The following is a 19,160-nucleotide window of genomic DNA, read 5'->3' on the forward strand; positions in this document are numbered from 1 at the left end:
ACGTACTACCCTCTTCTGATATTGCGCACGAAAAGATCCTATCTATCAAGGAAGATGGTGTCACCACTGGGAATACCAGGAATGTTTGTCTAACAAAATTTCGTACCTGAAAGTACCTAAACGAATCCAAGCCCGAGAGCCCAAACTTCCCTTCCAATTCCTCCAGGCTGGCAAATCGCCCCTCTCAGAGGAGATCACATAATCTCTCCAGCCCCTTCTCCTTCTCAAATGTTGCATCCAATCTAGTTAGCTTGAACAGGTGGTTAGCACAAATGGAAGCCGGCCTTGATACTGACCCCAGTTTAAAATGTTGATGGAGTTGCCTCCATGTTTTGTTTATATATTTAGAGTACCCAATTAATTTTTTTTCCAATTAAGGGGAAATTTAGCGTGGCCAATCCACCTACCTTGCACATCTTTGAGTTATGGGGGTGAGATCCATGCAGACATGGGGAGGATGACCTGGGGCCAGAAGCGAACCCGGGTCCTCGGCGCTGTGAGGCTGCAGTGCTAACCACTGCGCCAATGTGACACCCTGCCTCCATATCTTTAAAGTGGAGACAACCACCGGGTTTGTTTTTTTTTGTTTTTGTTTTTGTTTTCAAAATTTAGATTACCCAATTATTGTTTCCAATTAAGGGGGCAATTTAGTGTGGCCAATCCACCTAACCTGCACATTTTTGGGTTGTGGGGGCGAAACCCACGCAGACACGGCGAGAATGTGCAAACTCCACACGGACAGTGACCCAGAGCCGGGATCGAACCTGGGACCTCAGTGCCGCGAGGCAGCTGTGCTAACCACTAGGCCACCGTGCTGCCCAACCACCGGGTTTGACGTGTACTTTGCCGGTGCGAATGAAGAGAAGCTGTCACCAGTGCACTCAAACTGGACCTCCTGCACGACCCAGACTCCATCTGCACTCTGGTAGACCCTGGGTCCCCACACCAGTCCAATACCTTCTCTGCATTAGCAACACAGTAATACCCGCCAGGGACAAAGGAAGGTTGTAGATCGGATTTGACCTTACTCACCAGGCTGGTATAATTCAGCTTCCGGAGTCGGCCCAATCTTAAGCCACCTGGACCCCAGATAACAGAAGCTAGACCTGACTAAGTGAAAAGGCAGTCTCCCCAGATTACCTCCATTCCCCTGGGTGTTGACTGGAAAATAGTCGCTCTTCTCCAGATTTAATTTGTATCTGGAAAAGAGCCTGATGCTCTTCAGTATTCTCATTACTCCCTCAAAGTGGGTACCGGGTCCTTCACATATCACAAAAGACTGTCTGCATACAGACGCACCCGATGTTCCACTCCACCCCCAATCATCCCTCTCCACTTGTCCGAAGCCCACAGGGCAATGACCAATGATTCAATCGCAAATGTAAACAGGAGGGGAGACATAGGACACCCCTGCCTCATTCTCCTGTGCATCTGAAAAAACTCAAACTCATGGTATTTGTACAAACTCTGGTCAAACGATCCTTTTACAGTAGACGTACCCAGGACACAAACCTGGGGACGAACCCAAACTTCTCCGAAAACCGCAAAGAAGTACCTCTACTCCATCCTATCAAATGTCTTTTCAGTATCACATTACACAATTATCTCCAGCTGCGGCCTGGCCGCTGGGGTAAAAACAACATTCAGGAGGCACCGCACACTGGACGACAATTTTCGGCTCTTTACAAATCCCGTCTTGTCCTTCCCAAGGGCTTCCGGGAGACAGAATTCCAACCTCAATGCTAGAACCTTAGCTAATAGCTTAGCGTCTACATTAAGCAGTGAAATAGGATGGCACGACCTCCATTCCATGGGATCTTTGTCCTTTTACAGTGGAAGGGAGATGGATGTCTGCAAGTGTCGCAGGAAGAGAACCTAGGGCCTAAGAGGAATTAAACGTCCCCATCAGTAGCTGAACCAGCTGGTCTGCAAACTCCCTGAAAAATTCCACCGGGAACCCATAAGGCCCAGGTGCTGTCCCTGTTTGCATCTGTCCTATCAGAACTCGGACCTCCTCCGGACCCAATGGCACCTCCAACCCTTCCCACATTTCCTCCCCCACCTCAGGGAACATCAAGCCCTCTAGAAATCATCTGCGACTCTTCCTCTGGCAGCTCCGACCTGTAAAGCCTCTCATAAAAGGTTCGAAATATCCCGTTCACTTTATCTGGGGAGATGCCAGCCTGGCTTCCGAGTCCCTGATCTGGATAACCTCCTGAGAGGCCGACTGCAGCCTTAGCTGCCATACCAAGAGATGGCTAGCTTTCTCCCCATATTCATAGGTAACGCCCTCGGGCACCGCAACCAGCGCACTACTCTATCAGCAGACAGCAGGTGTCCCATGTCTCCACTCCTGTTTGCATTAGCTTTTTCCTGCTTGCCAGGAGTTCTGGCGTTGGGTCACACAAGTATCTACGGTCCACTTCCAAAATGTCATCAACTAACTTCTGCTGCTCCTTCCTAGACTCCCTGTCCATGTGGGCCTTGTACGATATAATCTTCCCTCTAATCACCGCCTTCTACGCCTCCCATAGAATATAGCCCAGAACCATCCCATTCCCGTTGAACTCCATGTACTCCTGAAACCCACCCGCAAAACCCCACATCCGCCAAAAGTCCCACATCCATCCTGTGCGCTACATCTGGCCCACCTCCAGCACTAAATCCACAAAATGTGGAGCATGGTCTGAGACAACTATAGCTGAGTATTCCGCCTTCCTCACCCTGGGAAGAAGAGACAGTACACATCTTGTGTACTGGGGAGAGAAACAAGAACTCCTTACCCCCAGGTATGGATCCATTCCCCCTGCCTCCTTCATAAACACCAACAGTGTCTTTGCCACCCCCAAAGGGGCCAAAGACTTGGGTTTAGATCAATAGAGTCGCAGATCTAAGACACAATTTAAATCTCCCCCCCAAAATCAGTTGATGAGTATCTAGATCCAGTATTGCGGCCAACAGCCGCCTTATAAACATCACATCATCCCAATTCGGGGCATTCACGTTTACCAAGACCACCGACTTACCCTCCAGCGTACCTGTAACCATCACATACCTACCCCACTGACTGCCATCACCCTTCCAATAATAAACTAATCGAAAACTTATCTAAACTGACAACAATCTCAGAACAATTTCAACTCAAAAGTGACTGTCTCATTCTCTCTCTCCCTGTTGTACTCCCTGCTGTTTCCATCCCCCTCTCTGTTACCTTCTCTCGCTGTCTAGAATATTCACTTTCTGCAATCCCTCTCTCTCTGTCTGCAACATTCACTTTCTGCAATCTCTCTCTCGGTGGTCCTTTTTCTACCCGATTTTATCCGAATGTCCTTTCCTGCATTCTGTTCACCAGCCCAGTGTTTAATGATTCTATTCTTACCGACAATTGGTTGATTGGTGATACCTCTGTGAATAGTTTAAATGTCTAATACAACCAAACTCCAGTTTACAAATTTGTTCTTAAGGGAAAATTAGATATGTTAACGATGTTTTGCCTAAAGTCGCACATCTCAGGATAGCAACTACAATGTTAAGTGAGACCTCAGTTAATGTCACAGATTCCAATGTTAACATCTTAGATTTGATTCACCACCTGTGTTAAGTGATCTCAACTGAGATGGCCGCTCTTATGTTGTAACTGACCTTGATGTTTACTATCCAGGGCGGCACGTGGCACAGTGGCTGGCACTGGGACTACGGCGCTGAGGACCCAGGTTTGAATCCCGGCCCTGGATCACTGTCCGTGTGAAGTTTGCACATTCTCCCTGCGTCTGCGTGAGTTTCACCCCACAACCCAAAGATGTGCAGGGTAGGTTGATTGGGCACGCTATATTGCCCCTTGATTGGAAAAAATGAATTGGGTACCCTAAATTTTTTTTTTTTAATGTTTACTATCCAGTAATACCTGCTGGAACAGTTTGGGCCCAACTTGGAATTGTAACTGCAAAGAGTTGGTACTTTTAGAGGGACATGTAGGGAAGGGTAAATAATAAAGGAAAAAGGAAAACCACAGTAATACTGCCAATTCAACAATATTTTTAATAATGAAAAAAAGGTTTGTTTCTATAAAACATTCAATCTAAATCATCAGTAACTAGAAAGTTTCTGATCTATTAGTCCACACAGCACAAAAACAAAATGCCCAGAAAGTAAATTAAACTATCATAACTAAACATTCCTTGCATTTACAAAAGTTAAATCTTATAGGTCATATTTCGCCACTTGCTAACCAAACCTTATTTCCAAAGGAACTGGTCTTTAAAACGCCATCATGCCATTTCTTTGCTTTTTTTGTTTTTTGATTTGTATACAGCACCTGAAATTGGGGAAAAAAACAAACCAAAGATTAACAATGATGGATTTCCTCACAGCAGTCATGAACAGGTTTTAACTCTGTAACATAGGTGAGTACATTTCGCAATGACTGAAACCAATGCATCCAAGTGTGAGGCAAGAGGCTAGTCTTCTGCAACTGACATGTCATCTGTAAAGGATACATTCAAAGCAAACTTAAAAATGAATTGCAACTCATCAAATGAACAAAAGCAGTAAAATTTGGTTTACTCACAACAAACTCGCGGCAAGACATTTTATTTTGTCTTTTCCAATAACCAGGTCACTTGCAGCACGGTTCAATTCCTTGCTTAATCATATCTGCTGCAAATGAACAAAACAGGATGTTGTGTGCATACATGTAACTATTATTTTATTGAAGAAAGGCTGACAAATGTCAGGTGTAAAACAGACCATTACATTTGTGAAATTAACTTTATTTAAGATGGGGCATACATTGTGGCTTGTAGGTCGATCTTTGAAATTTTGAAAATTCCTTCCAAAAATTGTGGTCGGCTAATACGCCAAGGATAAAATGTTAATCACCGGTGTGGATGTAGGCTACTGTCACTGGGACAGAAATCCTAGAACTCACTCCCTGAAATTACTGGAACTCCAGTGGTTCAAGAAGGCAGCTCACCACCATGTTTTGAAGGGCAATTAGGGATGGGCAATAAATGCTGGCCTAACCAGCGATGCCCACATCACATAAATGAATAAGAAATAAAATAATGTTTTATAAAGTGCCTAACTAATTTGCTCATTAAATTCATCCAGAGTCATTTTGACTATAGCATCATCGTCAGGATCCCTTTCTGGATCAGATGTGACACTTAGTTTCAGAATTAATCCTCAACAAAAAATGATCTTCCTCTCCATCCACTGAATTAAATACTCTGCATTTTTGAATGATCTGGATACAGTTTGTGCATCAATAAAATACCCCAATTTGATTACAAAACCACACAAAACATTAAGTAAGGCAACACGCATATTTCCACTCTTTGTGAAGGTTTTTTCTCCATCAACCATCCACCTATTCCATTTGGCACAAACATAATCCTTGAATGGTTTGTTCAGGCACACATTCAAAGATTGAATGAAGGATGTTAGACGTCCTTGTGTAGTCAGGTCTTCAGATAGCAATGGCCTGACGGAGTATTCAACAGATAAGGACATAAGAACTAGGAGCAGGAGTAGGCCATCTAACCCCTCGAGCCTGCTCCGCCATTCAATGAGATCATGGCTGATCTTTTTTGGACTCAGCTCCACTTTCCGGCCCGAACACCATAACCCTTAATCCCTTTATTCTTCAAAAAACTATCTATTTCGATCTTTTTTTTTATAAATTTAGAGTACCCAATTATTTTTTCCAATTAAGGGGCAATTTAACGTGGCCAATCCGCCTAACCTGCACATCTTTGGGTTGTGGGGGCGAAACCCACGCAGACACAGGGAGAATGTGCAAACTCCTCACGGACAGTGACCCAGAGCCGGGATTCGAACCCGGGTCCTCAGCGCCGTAGGCAGCAATGCTAACCACTGTGCCACCGTGCTGCCCTCTATTTCGATCTTAAAAACATTTAATGAAGGACCCTCAGCTGCTTCACGGGGCAGGGAATTCCATAGATTCACACCCTTTGGGTGAAGAAGTTCTTCCTAAGCTCAGTCCTAAATCTACTTCCCCTTATTTTGAGGCTATGCCCCCGAGTTCTGCTTTCACCCGCCAGTGGAAACAACCTGCACGCATCTATCCGATCTATTCCTTCATAATTTTATACGTTTCTATAAGATCCCCCCGCATCCTTCTAAATTCCAACGAGTACAGTCCCAGTCTACTCAACCTCTCCTCATAATCCAACCCCTTCAGCTCTGGGATTAACCTAGTGAATCTCCTCTGCACACCCTCCAGCGCCAGTACGTCCTTTCTCAGGTAAGGAGACCAAAACTGAACACAATACTCCAGGTGTGGCCTCACTAACACCTTATACAATTGCAGCATAACTCCCTGGTCTTAAACTCCATCCCTCTAGCAATGAAGGACATAATTCCATTTGCCTTCTTAATCACCTGTTGCACCTGTAAACCAACTTTTTGTGACTCATGCACTAGCACACCCAGGTCTCTCTGCACAGCGGCATGTTTTAATATTTCATCATTTAAATTATAATCCCTTTTGCTGTTATTCCTACCAAAATGGATAACCTCACATTTGTCAACATTGTATTCCATCTGCCAGACCCCAGCCCATTCATTTAACCCATCCAAATCTCTCTGCACACTTCCGGTATCCTCTGCACTTTTTCCTTTACCACTCATCTTAGTGTCGTCTGCAAACTTGGACACGTTGCACTTGATCCCCAACTCCAAATCATCTATGTAAATTGTGAACAATTGTGGGCACAACACTGAACCCTGAGGGACACCACTAGCTACTGATTGCCAACCAGAGAAACACCCAAAAATCCTCACTCTTTGCTTTCTATTAATTAACCAATCCTCTATCCATGCTATTACTTTACCCTTGATGCCATGCATCTTTATCTTATGCTGCAATCTTTTGTGTGGCACCTTGTCAAAAGCTTTCTGGAAATCCAGATATACCACATCCATTGGCTCCCCGTTATCTACCGCACTGGTAATGCCCTCAAAAAATTCCACGAAATTAGTTAGGCATGACCTGCCCTTTATGAACCCATGCTGCGTCTGCCCAATGGGACAATTTCCATCCAGATGCCGCGCTATTTCTTCCTTGATGATAGATTCCAGCATCTTCCCTACTACCGAAGTTAAACTAACTGGCTAAGCTAGATGGACTGAGGTAATAGCGGAGACAGGCGATGACCATCTCCAACAAGAGAAAGTTTAACCACTTCCTCATGACATTCAATGACATTACCATCGCAGCATCTCCCACTAATAACCCTGGGAGGTACCAGTAACCAGAAACTGAACTGGATCAGCAAAGTACTACGACTATAAGAGTAGGTCTGAAGCTAGGAATTCTGCGGTGGTCAACTCACTTACTGATTTCCAAAAGCCAGTCCACCACGAGGAACGGTCAGACCTGGTGGAATACTCTCCACTTGTCAGGTGAATGCAGTGTCTCCAGCAACACTCAAGACACTTGGTACCATGCAGGACAAAGCAGTCAGCTTCATCGGCCATCCACCACCGACACACAGTGACAGCAATGCATACCATATACAAGATGCACTGCAGCAACTCACCAAACCTCCTTTGACAGCACATTCCAAACCTCCAACCTCTACCAATTAGAAGGATAAGGAAAGCAGATGCATAATTTGTAAATTTCCCTCCAAGTCAGACACACCATCCTGAGTTAGAATTAAATCACCATAACCTCACTGTTGGTTAAAATCCTGGAAATCCCTTCCTAATATAACTGTGGGTATTCATATGGACTCTGCAGCATTTCAGCAGGATGGCTCAGCACCACCTTCTCAAATGCAATTAGAGATGGCATCAAATGCTGGCCGTGCCACACATCTTTGGACTTTGGGAGGAAACCCACGTAGACATGGGGAAAACGTACAAACTCCACACAGTGACCAAGGCCCGAATTGAACCCGGGTCCCTGGCGCCATGAGGTAGCAGTGTTAACCACCGTGCCACCCATAATTTGTATTATATATAATTGGTAAAAGGACAAACTTGAATTTGTATAATGCCTTGCTATGTCTTCAACAAATCCCAGACACTTCTGTCACACCATCACTAAAACCACCTTCATAAGAAATAGGAGCATAATTTTCCCCTCAAGCCTGCTTCGCCATTCAATAAGATCATGACTGATCTGATTAACTCCAAACATCTATCTGGTTATATTCAATGACCTATAGCCGCCATTGCTCACTGGGCAGAGATCAACGGTTCTCTGAGAGAAGAAATTCCTCATCTCCATATTAAATGGGAGGTCCCCTATTTTGAAACTGTGCCCCCTAGTTTTCCACCCATCACAGGTGAAACATGCTCTCAGCACAACCACCCTCAGAAACCTAAATGTTTCAATGGGATCACCTCCAATTCTTCTAAATTCCAAAGGAGTTGATGAGATTGTTTAAATTATGAGAAGCTGGGCGGCACTGTGCACAGTGGTTAGCACTGCTGCCTCACAGCACCAAGGTCCCAGGTTAGATATCGGCTCTAGGTCACTGTCCTTGTGGAGTTTGCACATTCTACCCGTGTTTGCGTGGGTTTTGCCCCCACAACCGAAAGATGCGCAGGGCAGGTGGATTGGCCACTCTAAATTGCCCCGTAATTAGAAAACATTAATTGGGTATTTTAAATTTATGGGGGTGGGGAATTATGAGGAGCTGGTGGTAGATGCAACTCCAGACTCACAGCAATGTGGTTGACACTTAACTATCCATCGAAAAAAAATGCTGTGGCAGGGGGCAATTGGGGCTGGGCAATAAATGACACCCAGGTCGCACAAATAAACTTTTTTTTAAAACCCCATTTACAGGTAGCAAGGTCTCACGGGGAGTTAATGAGATGGTATAATCTGGTTTTGGTGGTGTTGGGTCAGGAACATAGAACATTACAGCGCAGTACAGGCCCTTCAGCCCTCGATGTTACGCCAACCTGTGAAACCCCTCAAAAGCCCATCTACATTATTCCCTTATCGTCCATATGCCTATCCAATGACCATTTGAATGTGTTTAGTGTTGGCGAGTCCATTACTGTTGCAGGCAGGGCATTCCACACCCTTACTACTCTCTGAGTAAAGAACCTACCTCTGACATCTGTCCTATATCTATCTCCCCTCAATTTAAAGCTATGCCGCCTCGTGCTGGACATCACCATCCAAGGAAAAAGGCACTCAATGTCCACCCTATCTAATCCTCTGATCATCTTGTATGCCTCAATTAAGTCACCTCTTAACCTTCTTCCCTCTAACGAAAACAGCCTCAAGTCCCTCAGCCTTTGCTCGTAAAATCTTCCCTCCATACCAGGCAACATCCTTGTAAATCTCCTCTGTACCCTTTCCAATGCTGGAAGGGGATGTTGCCGGAAACCAGAACGCCTCGTCGTCTGTGAAGTACTCTTTACCCTGAATAGCTATCCGAACAAACTAACTGGAGGTCTTATTTCACAAGAGCCAAATTTAAACGGCCACAACCAATTAATTGTCGACTAACTCCTGGGATTTTATTCTGAAATCAAGGTGGCAGCAACATGAACGGCGGGGGGGGGGGGGGGGGGGCGGGGGTTAAACCCTCGTTTGATGAAACCTGCCCTTCAGACACTTGATGAAAACCCGGTCCGACTGCCGGGGACCAGCAAAGACGATAACGAAGATCGCGCATTCCAAAATTACCATCTCCCATTCGCGCTCCCTGCCCGAACGGCACTCAGAGAGGTCCCGGGCCGGGTGCTGGGGGAAGACTCGGGTCCTAAATCCTCCAACTCAACCTCGAATCTTCCCGCTGCCCAGCGTCATCAAACCGCGACACGGTTAGCCAGGCGCCCGGTGCACACCAACCAGAGAGAGGTGCAATTGATAAACCGGGGAACCTCCGCGCTCCGATCGGGCGGACAGAACAACCTGACCCAAGAGTCGAAACGTTTTAAATCGACTTACGGTCGAAAGTTGCAGAAATGGGATCGTAAGGTACTTTCCCTATGTGTGTGTGTGCGCGCGTTGAGGTGATGCGAACGGCGGTTTGCGCCGGTGCGTTGGGCTGCTGAACGGCTGAGGTTTGGAACGTTGTGCAGGCGGGGAGGACGCGGGTCCTTCCGGGTTTGGGCGCCGCGCGCTCCGGGCCGCGTTCCTATACTATAGACACAGTGGCTGCTGCAGGAGGAGGTGGGTGCACTGCAGGCAGCTGAGCGCTGCAGCCCACATCCGCGGAGGCATTTCTCAGGTTGTAAACACGCATGGGTAAGTCACAGCACATTGGTATGCACCTGTCCAGAAAGTGCATAAACAAAAGTAATATTCCCCCAAATATGATGCCCACGATGACACCGACTCCACATATTTCGTGTGCATGATGCTTCACCGTTAGAATTACTTCACAACCGTGGAATGTTTTGTTCGAGGCTGGATGCCGACCTTTTGCTAATCCGCCACCGTTCCATATTTTTACACCAGTAAATTCAAACTGATTTGGTTTTGAGACCAACAAAATTCTGGCCTTTGGGGCTAGGTGGGAAATGGTATAACGAAGGAGTAACTGTTTAGGACCAAAACTAGAATCCATGATCCAGTGATTAGCCACCAAATTGAGATTTTTTTTTGCACTTGGGTTGATGTTGGTACCAACACAGATGGTATGCTTTCTGGTAGTGCTGATAGAAAGCTAAATATTGGCCAGGTGGGAAGGGGAACTTTAAACAATGCCATTATGCCCAACTCAGGGGGCAGACTGGACCTTCTGGATTTCTCGGTCAAAAGGTAATGACACCTTCAGTGTAACACTCTGATCTTAAGTATTGGCCGAGAATCATGTATTCTGATCTTTAGGCGGATAGCTTAAACCCACAAACTCCTGACTTTGAGGCGAGAGGATCACCACTCCGCTAAGATTGAGATGGTGTTACTGTGAGATTGTTAAACCAGTTTACCAGAACAGGTTAATGGCAAGACAGGCTGAAATTATTGATAGGAAGATGTGCTGATAGTCAAACCAGCTGTTCCGCTTAACCCCCAGATTTCAAGCTGTCAGTATCAAAGACCATGGGCGCGATTATCCCGCCTCGCGCCGGGCCAGAGAATCCCCGCAACCGCGCCACGCCGCCCCGACGCCAGCTCGCGATTCTCCGGGTCCGTTGGCGCGGAGCCAGTGGCGGGCTGCCGATTCTCCAGCCCGGATGGGCTGAGCGGCCGCTCTAAAAAGGCAGAGTCCCGCCGGCGCCGTTCACACCTGGTCTCAGCCGGCAGGAACAATGCGCGCAGGGTCGGGGGGCCGCCGGGGGGGGGGGGGGCTCCGACCCCGGGGGTGAGGCACACACCGATCGGCGGGCCGGCCTCTCGCTCCCCGGGCCTATTTTCTTGCGCGCCGGCCCCTGAACTCCTGTGCCATGTTGCGTCGGGGCTGGCACGTTGAGGCAGGCCACCGCGCATGTGTGGGTTGGCGCCGGTGCCACTGCACATGTCCTCGTTGACGCTGGTGCAACTGCACATGCGCAGGTTGGCGTGTCGTACAGTTCGCGCCGGGATGGGAGGCTGGAGCGGCGTGAACCGTTCCCGCGCCATGCTGGCCCCATGTAGAGGCCAGAATCGGTACTCCCAGCGGACCCGCGCCGGCCGTGCAGTGCCAGCTTTCAGCGCCGTTCTAGCCTCCAAATAAGAGAATTACTGGGCCTGGAGTCCAGTTGATGCCGCCGTCGCTTGCGCCAGTTCTGACGCCGCCATCAACACTTGGCCGGGATATCGGAGAATCCCGGCCTGTACCTGATATGCACAGTTGTAAAATAGGTTTCTGCTCTATTATATAATGGTTGGGCAGTCTTTTTTGCACATGTGCACACTTGTGGGTGCATTTAAGAGTGGGTGGGAACAAATATTTGATCATTAAATATCAATTTGAGTTCAGGGGCAGAGACTATTAAGAAAAACTTTGATAGGGTTAGCACTGCTGCCTCATGGCGCCAAGGTCCCAGGTTCGATCTCGGCTCTTAGTCACTGTCCATGTGGAGTTTGCACTATCTTCCCGTGTTTGTGTGGGTTTCGCCCCCAGAACCCAAAAGGTGTGCAGGCTAGGTGGATTGGTCGCGCTAAATTGCCGCTTAATTTTTTAAAATGAATTGGGTACTCTAAATTTATTTTAAAAAAGAAAAGGTTTGATTTTTAACACAAAAAAATTATGAATGGCTTGATAAATAAGGAGAAACTGTGAATGGCAGGAGGGTTGGTAAGCAGAGGACAGATCTAATAATTTTTATCAGTGGCACAAGTAGGCTTACATTAACAGCGCAATGGAATTACTGTGAAAATCCCCAAGTCGCCACACTCCTGTGCCTGTTCGTGTACACTGAGGGAGAATTCAGAATGTCCAATTCACCGAACAAGCACGTCTTTCGGGAATTGTGGGAGGAAACCGGAGCACCCGGAGGAAACCCCGCAGACATGGAGAACATGCACACTCCACACAGAGAGTGACCCAAGCCAGGAATCGGACCCGGACCCCTGGCGCTGTGAAGCAACAGTGCTAACCACTGTGCCTCTGAAGTGCATGGCAAATGAACCAGAGGCTCCCGTGGAAATACTTTTAATACAGTGAGTTGTGACCGGAATATATTGTCTGAAAAGGTGGTGCAGTAATGGAAAATAAGGAGATGGCAGATGAATGGAACTAGTACTTTGTATCAGTCTTCACCACAGAAGATAAGTAACACCCCAGAAATTGCTGTAGATCAGAAAATGAAAGGAAGGGGGGAACTCGGGAAAATTAAAGTCATCCGGGAAGTGGTACCAAGAAAATTGTTGGAACTGCGGGCTGACCAATCTCTGGGTCCTGATGGACTTGATCCTAGGGTCTTAAAAGAGGTGCCTAGTGAGATAGTTGATGCATTGGTTTTAATTTTCCAAAATTCCCTAGATTTAGGAAAGGCTCTATTAGATCGGAAAAGAGCAAATGCAAACTCCTTTATTCAAAAAAGAGGATGACCAAAAGCCGGAAACTACAGGCCTGTCATAGGGAAAATATAAGAAGCTATTATTCACGATGTTATAGGAGGGCGCCTGGAAAAATGCAGGGTAATCAAGCAGGGTCAACATAGTTTTGTGAAAGGAAAATCATGTTTAACCCAATTTGTTGGAGTTCTAAAAGCTTATGGTATAGGGGATAACATATTGGCCTGGACAGACGATTAGCTGACAAACAGAAAACCGAGTGTAGGCATAAATGGGTCTTTTTCCAGTTAATAGGATGTAATGAGTGGTGTGCCACGGGGATCATTACTGGACCTCAACCTTTTACAATTGACAGAAATGACTCATGAAGGGACTGAAAATATGGTTGCTAAATTTGCTGATGGCACAAAGGTAAGTAGGGTGGTAACATGTGAAAGGGACAGAAGGAGGTTGCAAACAGGTATAGATAGGTTGTGAGTGGCCAAAGACCTGGCAAATGGAGTTTAATAGGAGAAAGTGGGAAACTCTATTTTGGCAGGAAAGATTTTCTAAAAAGTAGCATACTTTCTAAGTGGTGAGAGATTGCAGAGCTCTGAAGCGGAGGGATCTAGTTGTTCTAGTGCATGAATCACCAAAGGCGAGTGTGCAGGTATAGCAAGTAGTTAAGAAAGCTCATAGAAAGTTATTTATTGCAAGGGGAATCAATTATAAAAGCAGGGAGGTTATGCTTCAGTCATACAGGATATTAATGAACGCACATCTGGAGTACGGTGCGCAGTATTTTTCTCCTTATTTACGGAAATATGTAAATGTATTGGAAGTAGTTGAGAGAAGATTTGCTCAACTAATGCCTGGATTGGGAGGGTTGTCTTATGATGAAAGGTTGCACACTCTAGGCTTGTATCCGCTGGAGTTTAGAAGAGTAAGAGGCAATTTGATCGAACCCTGAGGGATCTTGACAGGGTGGATGCAGAGAGGATGGTTCCTCCTGTGGGGGAATCTAGTGCTAGGGGGCCATTGTTTAAAAAAATTAAGGGTCTCCCATTTAAAATGGCGGTAAGGTGAAATGGTTTCACTCGGAGTCGGAAGTCTTTGGAATTCTCTTCCTGGAAAGGTGGTGGGAGCAGAGTCTTTGAATATTTTCACAGCAGAGGTGGATAAATCCTTGGTCAGCAAGGAGGTGATAATGTTATCGGGGCTAGGTGGATAGGTTATCGGGGTCAGGTGGGATGCAGAATTGAGGTTGTTATCAGATCAGCCATGATCTTTTTAAATGGTGGAGCAGGTTCGAGGGGCTGAGCGTTGTATCTAATTGGTGAGATATTGTAGAGCTCTGAGATGCAGAGGGATTTGGCTCTCCCCTCGTGCATAAATCGCAAAAGGCTAATATGCAGGTAGGGCAAGTAATTAGGAAAGCTAATACAAATGTTACTGTTTGTGAGGAGGTGATTGGATACAAAAGTAGAGACGCTTGTATCCACTGGATTTAGAGTAGGAGGCGACTTGATTGAAACATAACATCCTGATGGGTCTTGACAGAGTGGACGTGGAGAGGAGAATCTAAAACTAAGGGTCACTTTTTAAAATAAGGGTTTTCCCATTGAGGACGGGGATGAGGAGAGTTTATTTCTGAGGAGTGAGAGTCTTGGGAACCCTGTCCCAGAAAATCCGAGTCTTTGAATATTTTTAAGGCAGAAGTAAATAGATTCCTGATGAACAAGGGGGTAAAAGGATATTGGGGTTCTGTGAGAATGTGGAGTTGAGGTTACAATCAGATAAGCCATGACTTTATTGAATGACAGAGCAGGCTTGAAGGGCCAAGGGGTCCTTAATTTGTATGTCCGTATACAAGTTGATTCAATCATAACAGCTAAAATAGATTCAGTAATGAGAGTGAAAAGAGATTTGGATGAATACTCAAGAGGGAAAACATTGACAGGGCTGTGGGGGGAAAGCGGAGAGTGAGATAGGAGAGCTGTGGAGCACAATTCTCCCCCCCCCCCCCCCCCCCCACGCTGGGTGGGAGAATTATAGGGGTGCCGGGCGGGGGCGGATCCCGCCCCGGCACCCGCACGCGATCCCCCCCCCCCGCCCCCCAAAATGGCGCGCCGAGATTTACGGCAGGCCGCTCGGAGAATTGCCGCTCGCCGTTTGTAACAGGCGAGCGACGATTCTTCTCTGGCCTGGATGGGCCGAGCGGCCTGCCCAATACAACGTGTTCATGCCAGCGCCAGCCACACCTGGTCGCTGCCGACGTGAACATCACGCGAACGCTGCGGGGGCTGCTTGTGGGGGGGGGAAACGAGAACCGGGGGGGTGCTCAAAAGGGGTCTGGCCCGCGATCAGTGCCCCCCGATCGGCGGGCCGGCGTCTCTGAAGGACGCACTCTTTTCCTCTGCCGCCCCGCAAGATCACTCCTCCATTTCGTGCGAGGCGCCCGCGGGGAGGATGGCCACCGTAAATGACGCGGCGCCGCTCCTAGCCCCCCGGGGGTGGGAGAATAGGGGGCGAGGAGCGGCCTCCGACACCGGAGTGAAACACTCCGGTTTTCACTCCGGCGTCGGCACTTAAATCCCGCCTGAGTTTTCAGCACAGTGGCCCGAACAGCCTCCTGTGCTGCATCATTGAAGGAGTTCTGGTAAAAGGTGTGACCTTATAGAATTGTTTTCAACGTAGTGCAGCATTCTGTGTTGCAATTCATGGTAGCACATGAATAATTGGAAAACAGAATTTGGCATGAATGCCTTATTTTCTACTTGGTTATCTGTTTGTTTTCCTCCATCACAATTGACATTTGATCTGCATGTTGTTGGGTCTGTTTTCAGTCTGCCAGAAATGAGGGGAGGAAAAAAGTTGGCCAAAAGGGTCCTAGTCCCTTAACATGGGGCAGGAAAGTGTCTGAACAAAAGTAGCTGAACACACAGTGTAACTATTGACTTCTATGCACATGATGGTGAAGCTATATTAGTAACTGGTGGTTTATTCAACATATTTGGAGTGGATAAATTGAATTGTTAATTTTTCTGGTATGTTTTTTTTTAAAGTACAATTGAAAATGTTGATATTTCCACCTCCCTTGGTCGACCAATACATATTTTTTTAAATTTAGAGTACCCAATTCATTTTTCCAATTAAGGGGCAATTTAGCGTGTTCCATCCACCTACCTTGCACATTGTGGGGACGAAACTCGCGCAAACACGGGGAGAATGTGCAAACTTCACACGGACAGTGGCCCAGAGCCGGGATCGAACCTGGAACCTCAGCGCCATGAGACTTCAGTGCTCCCACTGGGCCATCGTGCTGCCCTTGGTCAACCAATATCACTCTATGTTTACAAGTCAGTATGTTTCCTGGCCTCTAGTAATGTTCATGTTCCAGGTACAAATGAGAACTCACACATCAGCTCTTGCCTCTTATGGACAAAGTCGCTCAGTCTGATTATTCTTTTCCATTAACTTCAATAGAAAAGAAAATTGGGCCAATTCCATAACATAGGAATAGACGTATGCCTCCAACTATTCCATCATTTACTTTGATCATAACTGATTTGTGCCTGAACCCATCTACTTGCTTTATTCCATAACCCTTTAATACTATGACCTAACAAAAATCTATCAATCTCACCTGTGCGCAGTATTGGTCTCCTTATTTAAGGAAAGATGTAAATGTGCTATAAGCATCTCAGAGAAGGTTTGCTGGACTCATAACAGGAATGGGCAGGCTGTCTTGTGAGGCAAAGTTGGAGAGGTTAGGTTTGTATCCACTGGAGTACAGAAGAGATGACTTGATTGAAACCTTTAAGATGCTGAGGCATTGACGTGGTGCATGTGGCAAGGATGTTTATGTTGTCAAAGAATCGAACTAGGGGTCACTATTTTTAAAATAAAGGGTCACTCATTGAGACAGGAGAATTTTTTTCTGAATGCAGTGAGCCTTTGGAACTCCCTCAAAAGCAGTGGAAGCAGTGTCTTTGAATATATTTAAGGCAGAGCTGGATGGACTCTTGATTAATAAGGGGGTGAGAAAGGTTATCAGGGGTGTGCAGCGATGTGGGGTTGAGGTTACAATCAGATCAGCCATGATCTTACTGAATGGCGGAGCAGGTTCGCAGGGCCATGCCTACTTCTGCCCCTAAGTTGTATGTTCAGTTTTGAACATTTTACTTAACCTAGCCTCGTTTTTTGGGGGGCGGGTCCCTCGTTTTGAAGACATCACTCTCACTACCCTGTCAAATCCTTTAAACGTTTTAAACATTTCAATTAGATCACCCTTTAATCTGAATTAAAGCCATGGTATCATTCTGGTGAATTTGTAATCACCCTTTTCCAAAACTGTAAATCCTTCCGAAAGTGTGGTGTCCTGAACTGAATGCAGCTGAGAATATGCTACAGTATTGTGCGCATGTGTCCAACACCTTTTCAACCTCAAGTGACCTCCCAAGAGCATCGGGGAACCTCACGCATTCTCATAAAGTTGGCGGCCCTTTTTTGTTTGCTGCAAAATAGGTGCAAACACAGAAATCAAATGTAAACAAATCTTTCCCAACTATATCTGTGCATAATATTAGAAATTGCAGTGATGCTCACAGTCACAAATACTTTTTTTTAAATTTAAATTTCCGAGTACCCAATTAATGTTTTCTAATTAGACAGCAATTTAGGGCGGTCAATCCAACTCCCCAGGACACCGTTTGAGCTGTGGGAATGAAACCCGCGTAAACACGGGGAGAATGTGCAAAACCCCACATGGGCAGTGACCCAGAGCTGGGATCGAACCTGGGACCTCGGCGCCATGAGGCAGCAGTGCCACCGTGCTGCCCGTTTTAAAAAATGTTTTCATTTGGTTTTTTTTGGTATACATAACAAAATATAAATACAAACAGAACAATGAGAATTTTGCAAGGGAGCACCTCGGCTGTACCTCTAAAGTTATTTGCATTGAGATCAGTTTTAACTACTTCCACGGATTTTTCACCTTTTCGTCTTTCTGTTCTTTTGTCTTTTCCTTGCCGCTTTTGCTGCGGCCACTGTGATCCCCTGTGTATCACACTCTGCCTGATTTCCCCTCTATTTTCTCCCTCCTGGCTCCCATTGTTGTTGCTCCTGCCCCATCCCAGCCTCCCCTGGCTCTCCTGTTGGGTTTGGTTGTACTTTCCTGTTTCTCTGGACCCTCCACCTTCTTCTTCCCTTCTGTGTCGTGGCATCTCCCTTTGTCCTTGGCTATCTAGTTTTGGGCTACAACTTGGACATTGCCTCAAAGAAGGCTGCCCAGTACCCAGCAAGTCTGGGGCAAGACCAGAACATGTGGGCATGGTTGGCTGGGCCTCCTTGGCACCGTTCACATCTGTCCTCCACCGCCAGGAACAATCTGCTCATTTGGGTTCTGGTCAAATGAGCTCTCTGTACCACCTTTAGTTGTGTTAGGCTAAGCCATGCACATGTGATGATAGAGTTGACCCCGTGCAGTGCTTCGCTCCAGAATCTCCACACTCGGTCTTCCTCTCGCTTCTCCCTTGTCACGTTTAGTTGTGTGTCAGCTCTCCCTATCAGTCATCCATGCATGCCACTACAGTTCCCTTTGCCAAAAATGTCTGCACCCACCAATTCCCCTAGTAGTGACTGTCTTGGCGGTTGTAGGTACATCCTTGTTTCTTTTTGTGGAATATTTTTGAACTGCAGGTATCTGAATTTGTTGCCACCTGTGAGTTAGAATCTTTCTGTCAGCTCGTCCAGTGTTGTTACCCTACCATAGAACACTATAAAAGTTTAACAGGACTTGACAGGGCAGATACAAGGATATTCCCGAAGGTGGGGGTGTCCGGAAGCAGGGGTCACAATCAGAGGATAAGTGGTAGACTGAGATGAGGAAACATTTCTTCATCCAGACAGTGGTTGGTTTTGCTGCCGGCTCCCGCTGTTCAATCCTTGCTGTTGGCCAAGGACTTTTCAGCCCAGTAACAGCGAGGTGGAATAAATCAAATGGGCCAATGAGACAAAAGCCTCTCAGATCACTGAATGCTGATTAGTCAGCTTAGCAGCATCCAGTGCTCCAAGAGGCCTTGCTCTGAATGGCCTATTTCCTCACTGTAATTAGGTATGAAATTGGTTGGCTGTTCCTTTCAAACCAGCATTTGCCAGTCACGTGGTGGCCACCAGCTCAGCGGCCACCCCTTCCGGAGACTCTGCACAGGGATCCGTGAACCCCAGATTGGGAACACTTGTC

The 19,160-nt window shown here is 46.6% G+C and overlaps 2 protein-coding genes across 11 annotated transcripts in view; one reads left to right on the forward strand and one right to left on the reverse strand.

Moving 5' to 3' along the window:
* The window catches only part of LOC119963301 (protein ZGRF1-like), a 144,206-nt gene extending 134,329 nt beyond the window's left edge, over positions 1–9,877 (reverse strand). For 7 of the 9 annotated variants that reach the window (XM_038792188.1, XM_038792186.1, XM_038792187.1 and 4 more), the window contains exons 1-3: positions 9,677–9,877; positions 4,568–4,656; positions 4,235–4,315 (exon numbers count right to left, since the gene is read on the reverse strand). In XM_038792188.1, coding sequence (XP_038648116.1) covers positions 4,235–4,315; positions 4,568–4,588 — 102 coding nt within the window. In that variant the 5' untranslated portion in view covers positions 4,589–4,656; positions 9,677–9,877. Of the gene's footprint in view, positions 1–106; positions 243–4,234; positions 4,316–4,567; positions 4,657–9,676 lie in introns of those variants that run through there. The other 2 variants (XM_038792185.1, XM_038792189.1) reach the window with 2 other exon arrangements.
* Positions 9,807–19,160, forward strand: part of larp7 (La ribonucleoprotein 7, transcriptional regulator) — a 45,342-nt gene continuing 35,988 nt past the window's right edge. The window contains exon 1 of one of the 2 annotated variants that reach the window (XM_038792194.1): positions 9,807–9,970. The gene's annotated coding sequence lies outside the window, so the exon portion shown is untranslated. Of the gene's footprint in view, positions 9,971–10,067; positions 10,241–19,160 lie in introns of those variants that run through there. The other variant, XM_038792195.1, reaches the window with a different exon arrangement.

The sequence above is a fragment of the Scyliorhinus canicula genome, chromosome 3, assembly GCF_902713615.1.
Source record: "Scyliorhinus canicula chromosome 3, sScyCan1.1, whole genome shotgun sequence".
Lineage (NCBI taxonomy): Eukaryota > Metazoa > Chordata > Chondrichthyes > Carcharhiniformes > Scyliorhinidae > Scyliorhinus > Scyliorhinus canicula.